This window comes from Quercus lobata, chromosome 9 (assembly GCF_001633185.2).
Source record: "Quercus lobata isolate SW786 chromosome 9, ValleyOak3.0 Primary Assembly, whole genome shotgun sequence".
In the NCBI taxonomy this organism is placed as follows: domain Eukaryota; kingdom Viridiplantae; phylum Streptophyta; class Magnoliopsida; order Fagales; family Fagaceae; genus Quercus; species Quercus lobata.
Window position 1 is genome coordinate 6,063,105 of NC_044912.1, and position 24,583 is coordinate 6,087,687.

Genomic DNA, 24,583 nt, shown 5'->3' on the forward strand with positions numbered 1-24,583 from the left:
ATGTTTCTTTGACTAATGAATTCAAAGGCATTCTTAAAGAATCATGGCATAAAACTTGGTTAAAGATACCTCATGTATGAACCACTTTGAGGGTCTGTTTAAATAGAACTTATTTTGCTAAAATTAAAAATTAAAAATACTGTAACAAAATAATTTTTAAATGTGTGAATAGTACCGTGAGACCCATTTTAATGAAAAAGTGGTTAAAAAGTGATATTTATGAGCCTGTGAACAGTATACGGATACACTGTTCACAGTTGAAAAGTCAACCTTTGCAGATAAAAAAAAAAAAAAAAAAAACTGAAACGCGCGTTGCAGCAAATGTGGACGCAGCAAATGCGGATCCAAACTACACCTGAATATTATAATATACCTAGATTGACAAAGTTACCATTTGAATTTAGTAATAAAGGGTAACATGTGACAGAGGCTACCATTGTACCCTTCTAGTATTGGTTTGATATAGCATTTGATGCATTCAAAGCAGGCTTTTTTCATGTGGACATAGCATTAGCCGCTGCTTGCTAATCTCATCATGAGCTAGAACTAGAAAGAAAACAGAAAAAGTCACCCTATACACACTCAAACTGACTCAAAGTGACCAGATCACTATTGATTAAAAAAAAGTAAAGGGGAAAAAAGAGTCATATAGGTGTTTGGTGAGTTTAGTGGGTTGGGTTTGGCTTAATCAATGGATCACAGACAGACTCTTTAGCGCACCACAAATACGTGGATCCCATTTAAAGCCTCTCTCGAAAGACAAAGACAAAAGCAATACGTACACATGAGCCTTGTGTGTTGTGTATAAAAAGCTAACTTTACATTGCTTTTCTATTGCTCATTCCTCCAATTCACTCAGTCCACACACACTACACCCGTATTAGAGTTGGATTCTGTGTCTCTCTGTCTGTCTTTCATCTCAAGCCTTCAAGAACAAACAAAAGCTTTATACTGAGAGACAAAATTAAAGAGCTGTGGATATTATACTAATGGAGAAAAAATTTCTTGATTTCATATTTGTTCCTTCAGGCCTTGTTGTAATGTTGTCATACCACATGTGGCTTCTCTATCGAATCATGAAGCACCCCAACAAGACTGTCATCGGCATCAATACCTTCAATCGCCGCTTCTGGGTCCAAGCTATGATGGAGGTAAATTCTTTTGCTTTACCATATTGGAATTTTACCTTTGTCTTCGTGGCACATTTCTATACACCTTGTTTTGTTCTCATGTAATTTAAGTGAAAAGTCCAGAATTTGAGCTCAGAACCTCTTACATCATATGGGGCCTAAGAACCGCTAGATCGACCTCTCATATATTTCTAGTTGTTACATACATGTCATGATCTGATAATGCAATCAATTTCAAATGAGAATGCAAATTAAATTTCATGCATGATGATATAAATGTGTATATGCCTGGCTGTGCAGGATGCGTCAAAGAATGGTGTTCTTGCTGTACAGACACTGAGAAACAATATAATGGCATCGACCCTATTGGCTTCCACAGCAATAATGCTTAGCTCCCTCATTGCGGTTTTGATGACAAGTCGCAGCTGGGATAAATCAGCATTTCTTGTGTTTGGAGACATGAGTGAGCTTGGCTTCTCCATAAAGTTCTTCTCCATATTGGTGTGCTTCTTGGTTGCTTTCCTTTTCAACGTGCAGTCTATAAGGTACTACAGCCATGCAAGTATCCTCATCAACGTTCCTTTCAAGAAGATGTCCATAGATCACCATTATCAACATCTCACTGCTGAGTATGTTGCTAAGACAGTGAATAGGGGAAGCTATTTCTGGTCTTTAGGATTGCGTGCCTTCTACTTCTCCTTTCCTTTGTTTTTGTGGATCTTTGGGCCCATCCCCATGTTCTTGTCCTGTTTTGTCCTGGTTTTCATGCTTTATTTCCTAGATGTCGCATTTGAGCTTGGGTGGACTGATTCTGTTACTGCTGATAAGGATGAGGAACTTGGGAGGGAAACTTAAAATTGGTCACTTATATATGGTGGGTTTATAGCAATTTATCATAGATGGTAGACTTTAATAGCATAGCAATATAAGGTTACACATTCAACCCAAGTTGAATTAAGTTGCACATCAAGTTCTTTTAACTTGTACTATCATCTTGAATAAAAAGTGCTTCATTTTGGCATGATTTGTTAATTTTGCACACAAGGCTTTTCAGTTAGTTTATTGCACCAAAAAAGACAAGCAATGTGATACTAAGGAATAAAGAGCCTCTTTTGATCTATCCCCATTTTCATTGAGACAAGAATCTTCACTTCAAGCAAAGGATGCTACTTGATTCCCATGAGCTTTTGCGGAGAATTGCACATGGGAAAAGAAATATTATATGCAAAATTAGAAATAAACTACTTTATTAATTTGGATCTTTTAAAAGAAATAAATAAAAAGTAACTTTGTTGAGAATATGATGAGAATCATGGAAATGATTCCCTTAAGAAAAACATTGCCATCACACCCCCTTTTTATGAAAATAAGTATTCCCCTTCTACGAGTTGTCACTTAATTTTTGGGGAAATTATACAAATTTCCCTTTAAGTTTCACGAAATGAGACGTCCCTAAGTTTCAAGAAATATTACTTCTTCTTAAGAATTTTATAAATGCAACCGATAATAAGTTCATATTCTTTCACACTATAACTCTCCTAATTTTATATATATATATATATATATATTTATATATATATATATATATATATATCATATTTCTTAAAACCATGTCTATTTATCACGATTAGAGGAAGCATTATTAGCCGCATTTGTACTATATCCCAAAAGGGCACAATTATAGCTCCTCATAATCACTTATATGACAAACACATATTGATCTGGTAAACAATTGAAGTAGGACTAATAAATGTCCACACAACACTTTATCTAATCCAATCCATATAATTTAGTGTATCACAATATCTTCCACTTAAATTCTTAATGTTAACCAAGAACCTTATGGGTCTTTTTGGGTTGAACTTATTTTTGCTGAAACTGAAAACACTGCAGCAAAATAATTTTTAAATGTTTGAATAGTATCATGGGACCAGTGAACAGTGCATGAAAAGTGCATGAACAGTGTTTTTTGTCCCCTGCACAGTAAAATCACATGATTTTACTGTTCACGCGCAGAAGAAAAAAAAAGAAAAAAAAAAAGGACTGAAAACGTTAACGCCAGATTCAGTGCAATCCAAACGGGTACTATATCTCATTTGTACTTCCTGGTATTTATAACAAAGACATCATCAAATCAAATTCCTCCTCTCACAATTATCAAATTATCCCAAAAAAAATTATGACATCCTCGTCAAATCATTGCCACTGTCGTCGTAACCGCAGTTGGAGGATCGTCATTACCAACCTTGTCTCTTGTTGAATCTGTTTCCTCTTTCGACTGTGATTTCTCTCCAGAAGTTGAATTTGCTTTGGTGTGGTTAAGCTCTTCCTTATCTTAGGACGAATCAGCAGAGAAGCGCCTTCCTATGTTGTGTTACTAAGTTGCTTATGATACCATTTGTCATGACCTACTGCCATTACTAGGTTGCTTTTGATACCATTTGTCATGACCTAATGAAGCACTATCACATTTGCACTACACCCCCCAAAAAGACTAATCAAGTTACAATTGGAATTCCTCATTTGGAGTATGCATCTAACCCACCAACTCTTGGGTTGGGTTGGGTTGGGTTTGGGTTAATAATTTTTTCAATCCATCTGATTCAGCCCAACCCACCATATATATTAGATTATTTTATTATCTTTATTTTAATTTTTAAGTTTGATTTATTTTGGTATTTTGAGAATTAGTTTTGATGAATTTGAAAATTTTAAAAATAATATAGACATATTATGTGAATTATAATAAATTTTTCATTAAAAAAAATGCTTAAGTAGTTTTTGAAAATCCAATTTTTTTATAGGACATGAAACATATAAGCACAAGTGTACAATTCACTAGATGAAAAAACCTTCCAACCCAATCTATGCACACCCCCTACTCATTGTGTCTACTTATATAGCCCAATTTGATCCGGTAAACATTAGATGTCAAACTCTGGACACACTTTCACAGCACGCATCATTCCATATATATATGTCGGGGTACCATACAGTACCTAGACTGTTTCAAGCCTTTGATTAATCCATCTTGGCATATAATTTGGTCAAACCCAATAAAACTCTGTAGATTATTTGTAACCTGTTTAGCCTTTTAAAACTATATATTCAGGTTTTTTCATATACTCCTAACCACTTGTTAATTTAATTTAATTTTATAAATATGTTGGTAGTTTATCTTTTTCAGGTCTGGCTTGATACATTGTACTAAATCGATAATTTTAAGTGAGATATTTTTATATTTAAGATTTCGTTTTTTTATTTATTTAAAATCTAATCTTCCTATTTTTTGAAATGCAAAATTACTATTTAAGTTTTTGTATTTTGGTCTTAGTAACATCTACTTTTCAATTGATAATATCACCTAATGTTCTTGTAATATGACCCATTGAACTGAGAATCTGAGATGTTTATGTCTTGATGTATTGTGAAATGTCAGTATGCTTAGCGTAATAGCTGTGAACTCATTTATCAATATTACTTTGATGAAATAAAATTTCCATCTTTCAATTGACAAAACTTAAGATCAAAAATGTCAGATCTTGATTTTCAATGAAATTACCTTCAGCCTTAAAACTTTAATGGAAAATGAATTGCACTTAGTAGTTAGTACAAGCAGCCAGCCAGCCATTTTATCACTAGTGTTTACCATTTTAAAAGCTTGCACAATTTGTTTAGGAGAGAAATCAAAACTTGACATGCGAAGAAAGTAAAGATACAAATAAGTAGCAAACATCCCTCAATACCCCGTATTCATGCTTACTAAACATTATTTAGTTACGAGTTTCATGGATGCAATTACACACCATTCCTCTTCTATGTTAAACCTTCAACTTCCTAGGAATGACTGGTGCTTGAATTTGAGGTGTTATTGGCTCTGAAACCGGTAAGATATCAGAGCTAATTTTGGGTGAAGGAACTACACGTAGATCATGGTATGGCTCAACTGGTGCTTGAATTTGAGGTGGTTTTGGCTCTGAAACCGGTAGAATATCAGAACTAATTTTTGGTGGAGGAACTACATATAGATCATGGTATGACTCAAGTGATGCTTGAATTGAAGGACGTATTGGCTCTGAAACCAGTAAGATATCAGGGCTAATTTTTGGTGGAGGAATTACATGTAGATCATGGTATGACTCAAGTGATGCTTGAATGGAAGGCTTTATTGGCTCTGAAACTGGTAAGATATCAGAACTAATTTTTGGTGGAGGAAATACATGTAGATCATGGTATGACTCAAGTGATGCTTGAATTGAAGGCTTGATAGAAGATGGTTGCTCAATTGAAGCACTACTCAAACACATGAGAGTGGAAAAAGAGAGAAGGGAAGCATAGACAAAGAAAGAAATTGGGAGGAGGGAAGCACAGACAAAGAAAGAAATTGGGAGGTGGGAAAAGGAAGCCATTGTCGTATTAGCTATTTGTGTGTGTAGTGCACTAGAGAGGGTGGTGAAAATTTAAAGGAAGAAGCCCCTCATGACTCTTGGCATGTGAAACTTTTAAAAGTGCATAGAAGTTTTTTTTTTTTTTTTAAGTACTCCATTAATTGTGTCTCTTTTTTTTCTTGGTTAAAATGATTTCCACTAAGGGTTGGTTTGGGACTTATTTTGCTGAAACTGAAATTTTTTACTGAAAGTATTATAGATAAAAATAAAAGTTAGTTGAAATAATATAGTGAGATTTATGAATAGTACCAAAAAGTACAATAAGACCCATAAATAGTAACAAAAATAAACTGAATAGTTAAATAAGTTTGCAAAAATAATCTTTGCCAAATGGACACTAAATAAAAAATATAAACCTAAATAGCTAAAATGATTTACATTAGGGGGCTTGGAAAGCAAAATAAAGGTTATAAACCCACTAGAAAAAGGTAAAAAAAACTACTCATTTTTTTTTTTTTTTTGAGAGAGTTTCAACTTAATGATAATTATTTATCATTAGACCAAGACACTAATCGATTTTTTGTGTAAGTGGGGATTGATCTCAAATTTTTTATTTAACAATTTTTTTGGGTCACGTATTTAAGGACCAAAAAACAAATTATTTAAATTTTGATAAAATAAAATAAAAATACTTTAAATAAAATTGATAGCATGGTCTTGAGTATGATTCGCATAAAAACAGAAAACAAGCAATTGTGTATACAAGCCTCTTGACCTTAACTTCTCTCAAAACCCGTATAAGAGTTGAACTCTTTCTCTCTCTCTCTCTCTCTCTCTCTCTCTCTGTGCCGTCCAAGAACAAAACAAACCAAAAAAAAGGGTTATACACAAAGAGAGACGAAAGAAATCAACCCCATAATGGATAAAAGTGTTCTCGATTACGTATTAGTTCCTTCAGGCCTTGTTGTAATGGTGTCATACCACATATGGCTTCTCTACCGAATTTTGAAGCACCCCAACAACACTATCATCGGCATCAATGCCGTCAATCGTCGCTTCTGGGTCCGTGCTATGATGGAGGTATATACGTACGTCACATCCATGGTTTTTCCTTCTTATCTCTTCCTCTTGTCACATTATTTTCATTTGTTTACACGCATGTCATTATAATACAATGAAATATATCATATAATATTGTTTGTAGCTAGAAAATAGAAAATTTTTAGTTTAAACAAATCTCTCAAAGGTGATGCAATGAATATATATTTTGTGTTTGTTGGCTTTTGTAGGATGTGTCCAAAAATGGTGTTTTGGCTGTACAGACACTGAGAAACAATATAATGGCATCCACCCTATTGGCTTCCACAGCAATAATGCTTTGCTCACTCATTGCTGTGTTGATGAGTAGTGGCAACTGGGACAAATCAGCATTACTTGTGTTTGGAGACAAAAGTGAGCTTGTCTTCTCCATAAAGTTCTTTCTTATACTGGTTTGCTTCTTGGTTGCTTTCCTTTTCAACATACAGTCTATAAGGTACTATAATCTGTATTTTTAGATTAGTTTTTGTAAGATTGTAGGTTGTGTATCTCTCTACGCACTTTCCATATATATGTGTGCTTTTTGTATTGTACTCACATGTGAATTGGTTTGTTTGTTTGTATATTTCTTCTATTTTTTGATAGGTATTACAGCCATGCAAGTTTCCTTATCAACGTTCCCTTCAAGAAAATGCTACTAGATCACCACAATCAAATTCTCACTACTGAGTATGTTGCCAAGACAGTGAATAGGGGAGGCTATTTCTGGTCTCTAGGCCTGCGTGCCTTCTACTTCTCTTTCCCTATGTTTTTGTGGATCTTTGGGCCTATCCCTATGTTCTTGAGCTGTTTTATCCTGGTTTTCATGCTTTATTTTCTGGATGTTAGTTTTGAGAGTGGGTGGGTTGTTGATGTTTCTGCTGATGACCACAAGAAGGATGAGGAAGTTGGGTGTGAAAGTGAAACTACTTAAAAATATTGGGTTTATCATTTATGGCAATCTAGCATAGATGTTAGCTTAGTATTGAATAACAACAACCAGGCTTGTAAGTCCCAAAAATGAAAAGAAAGAGCAACTCAAAGTTCAACCCAAGTTGAATAAAGTTGCATTTCTGGTTCTGTAACTTGTATTATCGTCTTGAATAAGCATATCACTTTGGCATGTTTTGTTAATTTAGTGTCTCTATCCATGTAAGTCTTCAATTTTGCACACAATGGGCTTTTTCTTGTGCCAAGAATGATACATTCTGTGAGACTAAGGAGTAAGGAACATTTTTTAATCAATCCTCATATTCTTTGAGATGAGAATCTTCACTTCAAATATTACTTGATTCAATGGGGCCTTTTTTGCAAGATGATGGGGGAAAGAAACATTATTTTTATTTGTTCTCCATTTAAGTCGGTATCATGCCCTGGCATGACTGGGATATCCTTGCCACTCAAAAGCACTTGGAAGTTTCTAAGCAATTTCAGTCTGAAGCAAATGATAATTAAGAAATAAATTGAGAATGCTTGCTCAGATTACATGTGTAATTGCATTATATGGGGTTTAGAGATAATTCAAACCATCACTGATTGGTATGTGGAAAATTTTGAGCAGACATTTTTTCAAAGGGTTCATCTGGGGAAGTGCCATAAAGGATGAGAAAAAAAGTCTCTATTACATCAATATTTAAGAAGTAAAGTCAAGACAAATGTGTATAGTGCAGCCCCCACTGCCTACATTTCAATGCACCCAATGTGTAATATATTTTTTTGGGTTGAGCTGGTCCCCCCATGTGCATGATTTCACCTGGGTAAAAACAAATGTTATTAATTTCATTTCAGATTCCGTTTCTAGAATGAAATATTTTGGTACTAAATTATTTTGGTATACCATTTCAAGTTATTTTAAATTGTTTCAAAATTTCGCACATATATATATAAATCAAATCAATCTAACCTTAAATAATACTTGTGCCACATAAAGTGGCACAATTTGTGCAAAGTATTAATTCAAAAAAGAGTAATATAGATATAAAATAATGGAGTTAATTTAATTATATAAAATAATGATTTTAATTTTCAGTTTTCCCCTATGCATTCATTTTCTCTAAACCGATCCCATCACTGCCATATCTTCATATCTTTTGATTCATTTTTTAACTTCTCTTTCTTCTCTGTCACACGTGTCTTTGGTCTGCTCTTCCCCCATTTTCATCTTTCTCTTAAAGACCCATCTATCACCGATCCCAATATTCTCACGTTCCAAACCTCATCACAACCGTATATTCAAAATGTCTTTTTAAGTTCTCTCTATACTCTCACTTAACCTTCTGTCTCTCCTAGCATTTTAATCTCCAAGGATTTCTCTTCGGGTCTATTGCTCTGTAAATTTGTTGACACTAATCTCATCTTTTAATTTTTGTTCTCATCTTCATCTTCTTTTTCTTTTTCTTTTTTCTTTTTTTTCACTCAGGCAGTGAGGCTCATCTTGAGCTATTGAATATGTACTGGCCGAATCTTGAATATTGACCGGATTTCACTGGAATAGGCCGGAATTTTATCCGAAGTGGAACAAGGGGGTGTGTCATTCCGGTTTGCATAACAGTACAAACTATTTTCCTTATTAAATTTCTTCAATCCTCATAGATATAGATTCAAAATAAGATTTTTATAATATACTAGTTGTAGTCTCGCGTGTTGTGCGTGATAATCCTTTTAGAGTGAACTCATTAAGTTTAGTTTTTACAATTTGAACTAATTTAATAAAAAATAATGTATTTTATAAACATATTTTCATTTATTATAGGAAAAATCACAACTGTAATATATATATATATATATAATTTTTATCATATCAAAATGAAAACAAAACAATTTTTTCCAAGAATTCAAAAGGTAAGTTGGTGAAAATATTTATTTTTTAATAAAACTTATTTATAACATTTTGTATATCATTATAAAATATATAAAATTTAGAAATTATTCTTTTAATTTTAAACAAACTTTCTCAAACCTAATTTTTTCTACCCTACACACTGAAAACATTGAAAAATATATCTAAAAAATTAATAAAATTCAACAAAAGTACAATTTAAAATAAAAAAGAAAGGTAAAAATAAAACTCACATCATAATTAAACTCTTTCCCGATACGTAAAACATATCAAATGTGATGTTATCAAACCAAAGATCCAATGCACAATCAAATTCAAAAATTTTAATAAGGTTTTGAAGTTATTCAATAGAAATAGGAGGCCGATTCTAAGTAAAAGTGCTGGCTATAGCTTTATACATGATGATTTTCACTCTTTTTCCTTAATAATATAAAAATAAATCAATAAACCAAGAGTACAATTTAAAGGGGAAAAAATAGAGGAAAATTTTAACCCAAAAAAGAAGAAGTATTGTGTAAATATTGCCATAATCTAATCCAATATGTGAATAATAAATAGTTAAATAATTAATTTAAAACACAAAATTGAATTTATTTTCTTTAAAAAATCTTTAAAAATACACTAATGAGAAGATGATGAGAAGTAATATAAAATTTTCGTAAACGCTTAAACAATTACTCAAGTACCTTGGAACATCATTTAATAAAGGCATAATAATTTATTACTAATTTGTTAAACAAAATAGTTACAAACAATGAAAGGAAACTATACAAAGACCATCTTTTTCAACTGCACAAACTATTCTTCGACATATTGTCCAAACTATCTTGTTCTTTTCAAAATAAACTAAAATCTGATAACAACACAAAATAGGACATAAGAGATCTACAATACACTCGATTCAGATTCCTCCTATAAGGCAGTTGTTTAGTTATATATTTTCTACCATCAAATATTAAGCAAGAATTGTGAATAACTTTTTATAGACACTTTTTTTTTAATTCTTCATTGATTTTATTTTCTAGTTATAAACATCTAAATTAAAGTGAATAAACTTGTAAATGCAAAATTATATGTAAAGTTAAAACCGTTGAAGATGAATATGTATAGACAATATTTTTTGTTTTGATTTTTCATTGATTTATTATTTAATTATAACATCATAATTAAAGAACATGAATATGCAAAGTTAAGACTATCTATGATGAATTTGTAAAACCAATATATTTATATATTTAATATTTTCAAAAAAAAATTTAAAGGTAACAAATAATAAGAAAAAGAATAATGATGTGGTGGATGAGGTGGCTTAATAGGAGTGTAGCAATAATAAATTTTACACTTCAAATTATATATATATATTTTTTATTTATTTATTTATTTATTTATATAAAAGAGTAACTCTAAATAATATTAAACAATAAGGGCATAATATAATAAGTTAAAAATAACAAATCCACCTTATATATGTTGGGGGGAAAAATCTATTTACCTCAAATCCCAAATCTTTACTATGCCATTCTTAGAACCTACATACACCTAGCTTCCATCACATTGAAGCCCAATTTCTGTCATGTTATTGGTATGTTAATAATAGCTCATTACCTGCCATGTCATTCGAGATAAGTGTCCACATTAGCATTTGGAAAGATACATGTAAAATACTATCAAAAAAAAAAAAAAAAAATTGTAAGACTAAACCATTTTTTTTATAAGTAAAAGTGAGACTACTTGTGGGAGTGACATACTTGTTGAGGGTAGTTTGATTGAACATCAAACCATCGAATGTGCGAATTATTAGCTTTAGCCAAGTAGTGTATATCTTGGATTATCTCAAGCCGATTAACATGTTGTGCACATCACATATGGCATATCAAATCCAACATGAAAAATTTAGAAGCATAAGTGTTACAAAAGTTACAATATTATAAAAAAAAAAAAAAAAAAAAAAAAAAAAAGGGAAGGCAATTGAGTTTTAATTTATTTTATTATTTGGACACGTCACAGAAAAAAAAAAAAAAAAAAGTGCCCCTAAAATATGAAAAAACATAAGCCGAAAAATAATTTCTTTAGTTTATCTTATATCTCTAATTTCTTATTGCAATACGGAATTAAAAAGAAATAAACAAAAAAACAACTATTCAACTTATGCTAACAAATAAAATACAAAAAAAGAGGAAAAAAAAAAAGACATAAATTACTGCTCATGTCAAACATGGTCCCAATTTGAATACTACTAACAAAATATAATAGATGTATTATACAAATTAGAAATTTTACCTTTTGGTGGAAACCATGGGAATGGAAATCCTACTTAGTGTATTCATCAAGCATGAAATCGACATTAAGAACAAATATGTTAACATAAAAAGAAATCCCATCTCCCTTGACAGCAGCATCCTACCTATTGCAAAGCTCTCTTCATCACTTGGGGCATTCTTCTCCAAGTTGGCATTGTCACCTTTGAAGCCACCAAACATTGTTGCTATCTCACACTTGAAGGCATCACTTGTAAATTTGTAATGACAGTATGACACCACACCAAATTTGTGTTACTTGTTTTGTACTCCATATAGCAAAGAAAATGTTTTGGTCTAATATTAAATAACAAAGGAAATATCTCAAAAAATAAATAAATAACAGAAGAAATGATTGGAGTAGATGAAAAGATCACCATCTTTTCATATACACAACGGAATCAACTGTTACAACATACAAATAAATGTTTTATAAAATTTTAAAAAATTATAAATTACAAATAAATGGGAAACCAAAAATAAAGTTTGACTGGCTCCTTGAAAATGAAAAAATTAGTGATTGATGAAGAGTGATTATAATCATTTTCTCTTTAAGAAGAAATGATATGTGCCATAGTACAAGTGATTATAGTAGTATTTTTTTTTTTTTTTAGTAAATTTTAGTTAACTTTGGGTGGTAGTGCAAAAGACCACCTGGTATCCCATGCTATTCACATTAAAACTAAAAATTTAATGTTGAAAGGAGTTTTGAATATAAACAATAAAGTTTATGGTGGAGTGTAGTGCATCATGTTGGCCACAAAAACATTAATTTTGCAATAGAAATTTAATAGAATTGGTAAACCAATATATATATATATATATATATATATATAGTGACGTGGCTGATGATGTGGCTCAACAGGAGCGTAGCAATAATAATTGCTACATTTCAACTTTTAGATATATATATATAGATAGATGTGACAAATGCATTTTAGTATACAGTTCCCACGGCAATATTAGTGTTCCTTATTTTTTTTATTTATTTATTATTTTTTGAATAAGTGCAAGTGTTTATTTTTCATATTTTGTTGTATTATGATTTTTGTATTATTTTAATTTGCAAGAAAATAATAGATTAACTTTCAAAGAAATTAATAAGATCCTATATAAATTATAGATTAGCTTACAAAGAAAGTACCAAAACCAAAGTACTTATAGTGGAGTATCATTTTTAGCAGCAATAGATAATGGCTCCTTAACTTTCAATAACTTGTATACATTAAAAACTATACTTTCATCAAGCCACAAAACTGTAAATGCAATGCAATGAAAATTCAAAACACAAAAAGCAAGCAAAAAAGATCACAGTAAACATGCTGCTGACATCAATGACTCCTTGATGTCAGTTTTCTAATAATGAAGACTATTCAGTGCAAACAGATCAAATTCTATTCTGTAAAAAGCAAAATTTCTCACTGTTTTAGATACATCAATCAAATACAATAAGATCATAGTAATCTTCTCCAGAAATTGCTGAGGGAACTCCATCAACTTCTCTGGCTTTGGAACTGACTTCACTAATTCCTCCAGAGATGGAACCACATTTTCCTCCAACAATGTAGTCAGTGAACCATCCAAAACCCCACGAACCTTGGCTACACCTTCTCTCTTCCTTGCCAGCAAACTTGAACAGAGTCTCTAGCATTCCAAAACACTATTTCTGGCAATATCTTATCCCCTCCTCGCTGGAACCCCACATTGCTAAACACAAAAACTATCTTCACCATCCTATCTGGGGTCATCTTTTCAACCTCAGAAACTTCCAAGAGTAGATCAAAAACCTTCTGAAAATCTATGTTGCCATCAGTATGAATACAAAAGGAGTCATCTTAAACATATTTAAAGCGATTCTGAATTTCTTATGTGAAGCTTGAATTAAAATAACCTAAGCTGACTATCATAATACAAAAACATGCAACAGAGATTCTATATAGATTTGAAGAAGGCAATAAGACTTACAGCAACGAGTTTTCCATCATTTTGAGGCCTCTTTCCCACTTTTATTGCAGCAGCTGCTGCTGCTGCACCAGATGAAATCCCCACCTGAAATAAACATGCTCTCACATTCACCAAAGAATTGGAGAACCAAAAAGACCAGCAAGTAGCGACAAAAGAACTGTATAAATTATGTGTTTAACCCAAAAAAAAATAATTTAAGGAATGCCTTTAAATGAGGATTGGCAAAACGGGCAACAATTACTACCAAAATTGTTGAAATAAAACCTGAACATAATTAAATCAATGAGTTTAGCATAAAACTCCAAAAAGACTTGCCAACACTCCTTCTAGCGCCTAATATTCCTATAATTCATAGTCCTAAACTTGAACTTGAAAGACCTAATCAAAACATCTCAAAAACAATTAGTCTACAAAAGAATGATACCTAAAATCAAATAAATCTCAATATAAATGTCTCTCTTTCTCCCCCTGTTCCTTGCAAACTCTAAATCTCTCTGAACCTCTCTCAATCCTTTCGGGTTTTTGTATTTAATTAAATGGTTATTTTTAAAACATATTAAGTTAAATGGTGTCTTAGCATTAAATGGTTTTTTTGAAGCATAAACAATGTCTTAGAAGTGTGTTTTACACTGTCTTTGGTACTGGAATTTCATATGCCACGTGTATTTATGGGAGGGAATGGAGGATTAGGCTTTTGCTATTACATATAGTAATAGGAGTAGAATTTCTTTATACCTGTGGGCCTTGTTAGATAGTCTATCATTCAACTAAACCATGAACGAAGTTAAACATAAGCATACCTTGCACCATTTTCCTTAGTATCCTCAAGATGCCGGCATTGAACAGTAAACCATCATTGAGTCTCCACTAGGATGTGGATTTGTATAACTGATAATATCTTAAAACTCTATGACTTGACTCATTGAATTGTCAAAGCTCTTTGTTTTCTTGAATCTTCATATTTGGGGGGTGTTTGGTAACATTGTTTGTATTTTTTGGAAATATGTGTGAGTGAAAAAATGTGTGGAAATACGTATAATGTTGTTTAAACACTGAAAATTGTTGTTCAAGTTACACTACCAAACAGCCCTGAATTTCAGAATGCTTCTGGTTTCCATTGGTCCATCTTCTTGAGGGCACCTGATGATGACAGTGTTCAATATGATCCCACCTTCCTGAAAGATGTGACATATGTCAGAAAATTCCTGCATAATGCGAAGGAGATAGAGAATCATACATTATGGGTGCTAGAAAGAGAATATTTCAATGCTTGAGTACTACCCAAGTGCTGAGATCAGAAAATAGGAGCAACAGCCCAGTACAGAATGGGGTTTTGGAGAATCAAACTTATAGGTCTATTACATCTTTGGAGCATTTCTGTATATCATGAATTCCTATATTTTGAAGTATGACGAAGCAAATTATTTTTGTTATTTCAAATTGTATTATAAATTTATAATCAATTAATCATACAGATTGTCTTTCACCCTTTCCTTGCCACTGCATCCTATCAACTGCCTACTTATTAATTATTGACTAATTTAGAGTGAAGTGAGGACCAGCATTATCCCAGGCAGTGTCAGATTGCTAATTTGAACAGGAAATGAAGATAGGCCAAAAAAGTGAGGTGCACAAACAGAAAATGCTTACTTGTTCTCAAGGACATGTATAAATCCTCGATTATCACTTCTCAATATCAATCAACTTTAACTTCAACTTCATGTTACCGGTTTGAACTACTATTTCATCTTTAGATGGCTCCAATCTTAAAACTGTCCCCTTCCTCCCAAGAGAAGAAACATGCACCATATCACCAACCTTGGGAAGCTGAGACTTCTCTGCAACATATTTAGGTGAAAGCAAAGATACAAGATTAAGTCCCACAAACGTTTTTCAACTACAAGCAGGGTGGATTTGGCAGAAGATCTGATCAATTCTTAATGAATACCTGATGGCGTTTGCTTGATATCTTCAATAAAGGATGCACTCTTATATGCCATAGGAGGTTCAGTGTATTCTGCCATAGTATGCTGTCTGCTGATAACCAATGCATGCTGGCTTTTATGAGTTGGAGTTGGCTGTGAAGATTGAATTGCAGATGCACGAAGTTGTCGCACTTTGTTGTGAAGAATAGAACGTGCCATTGCTGCAGCCTCAGATATTTCACGCATCTTCCTCAATCTTTGTCTAGTGCCATGTTCCATTATTTTCCTTCTAGCAACCAATAAATTTTCATAAAGGTCTTTTGAGAGCCTATAGTCACAAATACAAAGAGATATCAGATAGAGCATGCATCAGAGTACAGATTTTTCTGTCGCTCACAAAGCAAGGCTAGCCATATTAATGACGAGCATCAATTATCAAGTAAGTTTTACATAACTGAAATTATATTTATTGGGATAAATGAAGGCCATATGGATTTTTTTCCTCCCTGGCCTGTTCTTGAATTCTTTTTATCACTAATCCAAAAAATTCATGATACTGAACTACAGCAAGGAGACCTCTACAAATGTCTGTTCATATTTTAGAATGAGGGCTTTTATCATGATGCAATTTATCTGAGTATGCAGTGGCAAAACATTTTTTCCCATCAATAGTTGTCTCTTGACATCTGTTGGAGATCTACATGCCTCAAATATTTGATATGTGCAGCGCCCGGTTTACATATGGCATCAAAAGTCAAATTTCTTTATTACATAGAACAGAATTGGTTTTACCAGAGAAAAAACAGGGGAAGAGGGTTGGAGTGGAGGTTAAACCAATTGTTGGTGTCCTTCATTCATTACATAATATTTAATAATAGCAAATGATAGTATTAGAATTTTAAACTGTGGGATTTAAACAGCATGGTGAATACCAAACTTTAATATACAATACTGTGACACTACAGTCTAAATTAGAAGTTCTTTTTTTTGAGTGAAAGATTCTCACATCATATGATGTTGTGCTTCCTCCAAATACTCCTTGAAGTCTTGCTTTAACCTTTCCATTTCAGTTATGACCTGTATCAAAATATAACAAATAAATTCTATGGAAATAGATGACGTCTTGGTAAAAGGACTGAAACAATGTGCTATCATTATCTAGTATCTGTACTTCTCAGTACATGCAAGCTTAAAATGACAGCAAGGGCTGCAAATTTCCAACATCTAAAATCTATGCTACTTAATTACAAATTTACATTATTTTTATATAGTAAATTCACTACATCATGTAACCCAAAGTAACAAGTTTCCACTTTTGACATGGATTTTTGACTTAAATATGACTAGAAATTTTAACTGGAACAGCATACAGTTCATTTTAGAGCTTCTTTTTCTGGTAGCAATAGAAAAAGAACAGCTGTGATTATTTTAGCTGAGATGGGCACCTCAAGTCCTTACAAGAAGATTTTGTGTATATTTAATGAATAAAAGAAATATAATTTTATATTCTCCAGTTCAAAGTAGAAATCATAAAACCTCTATCAACACATAGTATTCAAAACTAAATTCGAAAAAAACACATATGAGTTAATGCGCATTACCTCATCTATCTCTGCACTAGCTGAACCATATAGCTCACGAGCATTATCCACAATTATACTGGGCACTCCTAACTTTTCAGCTATATTGATTGCATTTGAACGCCCTACAGTAAAATTTCATTCCTTGAATTATAGCCAGTAATGTTACCACCAAAAAAAAAAAAAAAACACCAAAGAACCACTGCTTGGCCAATGAAAAAATGTGGTCTGAAGTGCATGCAGCCCAAAAATTTACAATACACTTCTAGTAGTAAACCTCTAAGACAACTGCAAGCTCTATTTATATAACTAGAGTTGACACTATCAGGAGTACTTTAACCAGTTATTGCCAAAATTAGCAACAGGTCAAACACTAAATAATAACATACTTCCTGAGGAAGTCAAATAGTATTTACCCATTCATCACACTGCTCTATGCTATCATGCTTCCAGTACTAGTAGTAGTCACCATCAATGCAACTCCATTTTAAAAAACCAAATGTGGGCATTTACCACTTCCACAAACTAGAGATAACATTAACATGATTTATAATCAACTTGCTGATACAAATCAAATACAATTTGCAATATCGACCTCTATTCCATGTGTAATAGATCTCTATGCCATTTTATTTTACATTTTTTACATGGCAACTAGATAAAAATAGTCAAAGAAAAAGAAAAGGTAGCAGCATGAATGAAAGAGGTCCGAAACTGATATTGAAAACCTGGTACTCCCCAGAGAATCTTGAAAGTTGGTTTCAGATTCACTTCATCAAACTCCATGCATGCGTTTTCAAAGGTGTCATTACTGTGGGAGAAAAAAAAAAATCCTCATGAACATGATCCCAAGAATTTACTGCAGGGTGCAAATAGTCTTTGGGGCTCATCCCAATTAAAAGCACGATGCTGAAGGCATAACTTTGTTCAATTAACTTCAATAAGACTAGATTTCTTGTTCAAACTAGACATGTTAAGTGACTAAAACATGACATTGTTTACATTTCAGTTTCATCTTTACATGTACACAAATACCTGTATTTCAGGGTTTTGAGTTCACCATGATGTGTAGTAGCTATTGTCAACAAAACACCAGTTTCAGCAAAAGATTCCAACAGTGACATCCCTAGTGCTGCTCCTTCAAGGGGATTTGTTCCCGCACCAACCTAACAAATATAAAAAGAATAAAATCCATATACAGTCATTGTAAAAATAAGCTTTTATTCTCTTTCTTCCTTTTCTGTAAAATTAGTAATTATGCTTCCAAACTTTAACCAAGCCAATTTAAAACATACTTCATCTAGTAGCACCAATGACTGACTTGTTGCATGTAATCGAATGTCCTGCACAATGTTACAAAGAACTTGCATGTAAATTTCTCATATGAAAAAGGAAATACTGTAATATATCAAAAAATAAAAATTTATGATTGCACAAGGAATGATTTAACTGAAACCTAGTAAAAAATCAAGAGTCACTTGGTTTAAACAGCCGCTCTAATTTGCTGAAGGATTTCATTGAGAAAAAAGGCATATATATCTAATTTCAAGGAACTTGTAAGCAGTTTATAGTGCTCTAGCCAGTAATTTTAATCAACACAGACTATTAATTTAATGAGGTGAGAAATGTTCTGGGAAATATATTATCCTTACATTTATTTGTTTCAAATGGCCAGAGAAGGTAGATAAAGACTGTGACAAGGACTGTTCATCCCCAATGTCAGCAAAAACAGCATCAAACCAAGGGATTTTTACTGATTCAGAAGCTAAAACATATAGACCTGCAACACTTAAGAAATTATTACAATGGTGGGTGGTACAATAAAGAACCCCAAATGATAAAATAAATAGGAAAAATTAGTAGAACATTTAGTGCAAATCTTCAGCTGTTCTCACTAACTAAACTTATTTGGATTATTTGTGAGCCACATGGCTGGATTTATGATTTCACAAAGTTTCTATCATCAACATTAGGAGAAAAACTAGTCAGCAAGTCTAGGGCAAACTTGGTATATGTTGTTGGAAGTTGCATCTTGGTTTGTGGATTTAATTTTTTTAATCCATAAATATTCTGCACCGTGCTGCCTGGCAAGCTGTTTTTATTTCCAATTAATATATCAAACTTACCATAACCGTCTAAATATCAAGAGTCTCAAGCAAAAATGTAGTTAACATAGAATAAGAAGTCTCTACATGATTGTGAATAATAAGATTTGTATTTAGATTCTACAGCCATGTAAAAATAGAACTACATAAAAACAAAAGAGGAGTTACATGAACCTGATTTAGCCATCATAGCTGCCAATCCGACTGTCTTTAAACAAATGGTTTTACCCCCAGTATTGGGGCCAGTTATAACCAAAACTCGAGTTTTATGATTTACAAAAAAATCAACTGGAACTGGATGAGCTTGTTCTAGTGCAGTAACCTGAAAACCAGAAATGCATTTGTCTTGAAAAAAAATTATTATAATTTGAGGTGTACATTAAATTTATAGGCAACTGGAAATATGAAATTCCAACTCTTTTTTTTTGAAATCATTACCTGCATTTTTAAGGATGGAAGATCTACATCTTTTTCTCCTTTTCGTGCCATAATCTCACCTTGCTGTTTTCTCCTAATATCCTGAGGGAAAAAACACTGTTTAATACCACATGCAACATAAAAACTTTGCATAAAAGATAAACTAAGGGTAGAATGACTAGCGAGAGCCAGCTGAATAACTTTTTTTTTCAAAGAAGTCAATTGCCACAGCATTCTGTGAAAAGAAAATTCTACCCCAACTTGCAGTATTTTAATGTGATTTATGTGCTCTTAACTCAGGAAACACCCCCCCCCCCAACAAAAAAAAAAAAAAAAAGAAGAGGTCAGCAGCTTTTGGGTCCAGCATAACTTACAGAAGTAGCATTACTGACATCTTTCCTGGCCTTCTGCAAATTTTGCCTATGCTGCTGAAGCAATAAAGGATGATAAGCTTTTGGCAGATACAATGTCCATTCCCTCTTAATGGGGTATGATGCATTTGAATTTTTGTTTCCTGATGGATACACAACAGAAGTAGAAGAGCCACTGCCTTTTGATAGAAACAAATCAGGATATGTGCCTCCAAATGAAAGACCAAAGGTTGCTCGAGCATTGACCTACATATTAAGAACCACAAAATAAGCAACTAATGAATCACCAACTAGAACAATCAGATGATGAAACATCTGCAAGGACTCTGGGGCATGCTTAAATATAGAATCTTAAAGGGTCATGGCACATGGCTTGCGTGCTCCATGTTTGAGGCTGAATCCTTATAAGGTAAAGAAAGGTAGCCTTCTTGCCTCTACCCAATATTATTCCTTTTGTTTTCCAACCTTCATTACATCAATCACACATTATATCTAGAATGTTTTGGCAGAGTTTTTTTATTTTATAACAATTCCTTGATGAGCAATAAAGAGATCCACAACACAACTTAACAAAACCACAGCTGAAACTTTTTAAATTGGCTAAACTGCTACTCTAAATTTATCTTTTATGTACCTAATGTCATTCAAGAAGCAAGTGCATAGAGTAAGCAGGGGACCACGCCTCTTTTGAGAGAGAGAGAGAGAAAAAGGTGAGACACCTACCACATCCAGTTGAATTATACTGTTTAACAACTTTTCAATCTCATCAAGATCAATTTGCATCTGTGCAGAAAACAGCAACACAGAAACATAAGAATGAAATACATATAAGTCCAATCGAAAGAAATTTCATCACATAATACAGCAACCTTTTCTGTTAACATTGAAAGCACATCTGCCTCAGCCTTTGCCACTGATGCTCTTGCTTGCTGCAACTCATCATTTAAAGGAACGGCAGAGAGTGGCTCTACAATGCTTCCTCTGCCTGAACCACTACAAACAGCATATTATCTCTCAGGAAACAAATACAACATATGAGTTACCACTTGAAGAAAAATCAACTAGAATGTGTTTGCATGTGTGATGATCTTGGAAGTTACACAATAAAATTTTGTGGACCTGTATAACAGTAGACCCTTGACGCCTTTCAGTTGATCCACCCCTGATTTTATACACCACCTGCCATCTATGTTACTCACTTCCTGAACCAGTAATGGGATAATTATTTTATTAGGGAAAAAAGAAAATCATGAAGATGCAAAAGAAAGACATCTTTGATCCCATGCTTCATACCAGAAATGGTGTTTCATTCTTCTCACTCCTAATTAAGCTGTCCATTAACTGATATATCTGAACAGAGAAGACAATCAAAGATTTTAAGATAAAATTGTCAATAGGAACAGTAATGATGATTTTAAGCTCTTGGCCAGTAGTGCATTCAACATGTGTAACCTTTATACGCCAACTTAAACCCACCGAGAAGGTACTGCAACTCAAAATATAAGGACAGGTTTGTAAAAGTAGGATGTAAAATATAAAGAATACATAAATCCATGTTCAAATATGAACTTTAGAGGCATGTGGAAAAGTGCTCATCCTATATGTTTTAGCAGAAATAATTACACTGAAAGGGCTGCCCAAAACTCAATGGGCTCTCAGGCCCTGCCATCAGCTTATATGCCTGAAAGAAGGCCCAAAGGGCTGCCCAAACCTCAAGCAGGTCTGACAAGCCCTGCTACGCGCCCAAATGCTGGGCACAGTTCTGCTACCTTGCAAAGCTAAACCCAACCAATGGGCTAGAAGCAATAAGTGTGAATTATAACTTTCAACTTTCAGGTAACTTCCATTGAAGCACTTATGACAGTTTTGCACGATGACAAGGGAGACATTGGGATATGTGAATCTTTCTTTTATGTTCAGTGTCAAAATGATTAATCATATCTACTGGCTGATAACTGCAATACACTACCTTAATTAAGCAATATTTTTGCTAGCTAGCCCTCGTCAAATAGTAGCTGGGGACAACTAGAAGTTTCTACCTATCTAACCAAAAACACCACTTGGAAATAATATAAATAAATAAAAGACCAAATTTACCTTTCTCTCAAGCATTCTCACTTGTTCACGTGATAGTTTCAGGGTTGGACTCTAAAACCAGGAACAAAAATTGAAAAAAAAAAAAATTTAGTAAGACTAGAATAATTAGGTTCCTGATACAACATTTCAATATGAAAAATGACAAACAAGCCAACAAAAAATTGTGGAGCAGAACAGCATATGTATAAAGGTTCAAAAACTTTTTTCAATAAAGCAACTGCTCTCTGAAAAATCAGAAACCATCTTAACTAGAGGAAATCAACAAAGTTCCAGTGTCACAATATGTATAAAACAGCATTGGTGAAATTCAGTGAGGTTAAAATGAACAAACCGCTGAATCTTTAACAGAGCCATCTTCGTCTATAATTTGCAGTATCAACTTAACTAATGATCGATTTATAACAAATCCAGTTATCTGCATGCAAAGTTGGGAAGAAGTCAACACATGAAAGCATTCAATAAACATGGAGACAATTAGTTTGAATATTAACACTCTAGTTACCTCTTCTGTGAGAGGCATGAAACGTCTGTACCAATCTGCATCTTCCTTGATTGCAGCTTTTAAATTTAACTGCAAAGTTTCACAATGCTGTAGTAGAGCTGCAACAGCCATTGCTGCATTTCCATCCACCGGTAAACTTCTCCTGGCTTGTTGGATAGCAGATTTCACCTTCAAGGACAACATAACAAGCACTTTAAGAGCAAGGCCATGAATAAATAGCAGACATTCTCATTCTTGTGTAAGATCAAGATTATGAATCTACCACTGTCGAGAGAACAAATATAGGCATTGATTCTCACACAATCTTTATTGTACATTGTCCGTACACCACCCATTTCACATTATAAATGTGCACATCGCGTGTGAAAATATGAATTTTATGTACAGAATGTACATCAATGAATGTGAGAGACCAATTGCCGAACAAATATTACCACGATAAGTGACAACGAATTACAATGAGTCCTACTTCTACATAGTCAAAAAAACGAACACTACATATATGACAAAATGCCAAAATGAAATTTGAGAGTGTTCAAGCTCAAAAACTTTGAAAACAACAAACAATCATGCATGTGTTGGTCAAACAAATGGAACTTAGGAAGAACAATATTATTGACTAAAAATAAAAAGACAGAACAAAAACCAGTTAAGAACAGTGCACTAACAAGAACAACATCAATGCCGGTAAAGTCCAATCTACAACCACCGTGGTTGTACATTTCCACGGCCGCATTGGTCTCTTCCAAAAGCCTCAGACTCTCTTCGTACGTTTGATTCAGAGACCACAGCTGCGCCTAACACACAGAGAAAAACAAAACAACAAAAAAACAAAGCAATATGAAGAAACAATCATTGAGAATTAGAAGCAGAGTTTAAGAGAGAGAGAGAGAGAGAGAGACCTTTGTGGCTTCGCGGCCAAAGGAAGTGGTGGCAAAGGAAGAGACAGAGTCACAGAGCTTGTCCCATTCGAGGACTCTGAGGCTGTTGGAGTAAACAGAGGATAAGGATTTGTGTTTGGTAACAGTACTAAGGTTTGCGGAGACAACTGAGGATTGTCTGAGAAAAAATGATTGGTTTTTGAACATAACAGATTTGATATTAATGGTAATTGGGAAAAGAGTGGAGTTGAGAAATAATGCACAACAATTCATTTTTCTCTGTGTGTGTTCTGTGGTCTTTGCTGTTGAAACTTTGAAACTATACGGAACCAGAAAGAGGGAAAGTAGTAGTAGTACTAGCAGTAGTTGTGGTGTTTGGATAGAAGGAAAGAGCGATGAGTGGTTTAGAGTTTAATACTTTAATCTCATAAAAATTATTATGATTTTTTTTTTAAAAAAAATATTCATTTAGCATAGTGTTTGAAATTCGTTAATTATTTTTATTATCACATCAATTTATAAATAGTTTGGTAATGAAATTAGTAATTGTTTTAACATTTTTCATATTTTGAATAAGGAAAAATATATTAATTAACTAAAATTGTCGCTAGAGTTCTAAACGAACTGATTTGTATGAAGTCAAGTTTTGTAACTTAATTGATTGATATCCCCATTATAGCTATTGAATTATTAAAAAAAATTTAGTCTAGTTATGTATTAAAAAATAAGGATTTTTATTTTATTTTTAATTTTTAACACAAATTGAGCTCAAATTCATCAACGAATTAGATTATACTAGCCTCTGAGTATTATGCGTTTTGGATGAAATAATTTTTTCATCACACCTGTGGGGCCCGGCCCAAAAATAATGGGCCACTCCAAATCCAGGCCCATCCGAGGAGCGTCCTTTCCGAGGAGAGGCCATGCATGAAGCGTCACTCAATCCCAACAACGCCCAGGAAACCTTTCCGAGGAGCAGCTCCTCCTCGGACATCACGAAGCCCAGACC

General features: G+C 33.3%; 4 protein-coding genes across 9 annotated transcripts; 2 read left to right on the forward strand and 2 right to left on the reverse strand.

Moving 5' to 3' along the window:
- Positions 1–455: 455 nt before the first annotated feature.
- On the forward strand, positions 456–2,162 carry LOC115959331. Its single transcript, XM_031077682.1, has 2 exons — positions 456–1,151; positions 1,431–2,162. Exons 1-2 carry the CDS (start codon positions 990–992, stop codon positions 1,983–1,985), a joined length of 717 nt encoding a protein of 238 aa, XP_030933542.1. The 5' UTR covers positions 456–989; the 3' UTR covers positions 1,986–2,162.
- Positions 2,163–4,951: 2,789 nt separating this feature from the next.
- Positions 4,952–5,539, reverse strand: LOC115961124 (pollen-specific leucine-rich repeat extensin-like protein 1). The gene has a single exon (XM_031080157.1). The coding sequence runs from the start codon at positions 5,537–5,539 to the stop codon at positions 4,952–4,954; it is 588 nt and encodes a 195-aa protein (XP_030936017.1).
- A 760-nt stretch (positions 5,540–6,299) lies between these two features.
- Positions 6,300–7,729, forward strand: LOC115960969. 2 transcript variants are annotated; one of them, XM_031080008.1, is made up of 3 exons: positions 6,300–6,598; positions 6,808–7,052; positions 7,202–7,729. In XM_031080008.1, exons 1-3 carry the CDS (start codon positions 6,437–6,439, stop codon positions 7,527–7,529), a joined length of 735 nt encoding a protein of 244 aa, XP_030935868.1. In that variant the 5' UTR covers positions 6,300–6,436; the 3' UTR covers positions 7,530–7,729. The 2 variants fall into 2 exon arrangements, with proteins under 2 accessions (XP_030935868.1, XP_030935869.1); XM_031080009.1 differs by having other exon boundaries at positions 6,420–6,606.
- Positions 7,730–13,036: 5,307 nt separating this feature from the next.
- Positions 13,037–23,948, reverse strand: LOC115959638 (endonuclease MutS2). Of its 5 annotated transcripts, none has more exons than XM_031078106.1 (23): positions 23,596–23,948; positions 23,362–23,490; positions 22,694–22,861; positions 22,523–22,606; positions 22,192–22,242; positions 21,388–21,444; positions 21,214–21,296; positions 20,964–21,087; positions 20,818–20,877; positions 20,098–20,340; positions 19,745–19,825; positions 19,481–19,628; positions 18,854–18,981; positions 18,497–18,544; positions 18,237–18,367; positions 17,930–18,012; positions 17,223–17,326; positions 16,628–16,698; positions 15,645–15,949; positions 15,347–15,534; positions 14,777–14,871; positions 13,697–13,780; positions 13,037–13,521 (listed from the first exon to the last, which is right to left on the reverse strand). In XM_031078106.1, the coding sequence occupies exons 1-20, from the start codon at positions 23,845–23,847 to the stop codon at positions 15,380–15,382; spliced, it is 2,505 nt and encodes an 834-aa protein (XP_030933966.1). In that variant the 5' UTR covers positions 23,848–23,948; the 3' UTR covers positions 13,037–13,521; positions 13,697–13,780; positions 14,777–14,871; positions 15,347–15,379. The 5 variants fall into 5 exon arrangements, with proteins under 5 accessions (XP_030933966.1, XP_030933965.1, XP_030933968.1 ...); XM_031078105.1 differs by having other exon boundaries at positions 14,497–14,871; XM_031078108.1 differs by having other exon boundaries at positions 13,697–14,871; positions 23,362–23,484.
- Between the last annotated feature and the right edge of the window lie 635 nt (positions 23,949–24,583).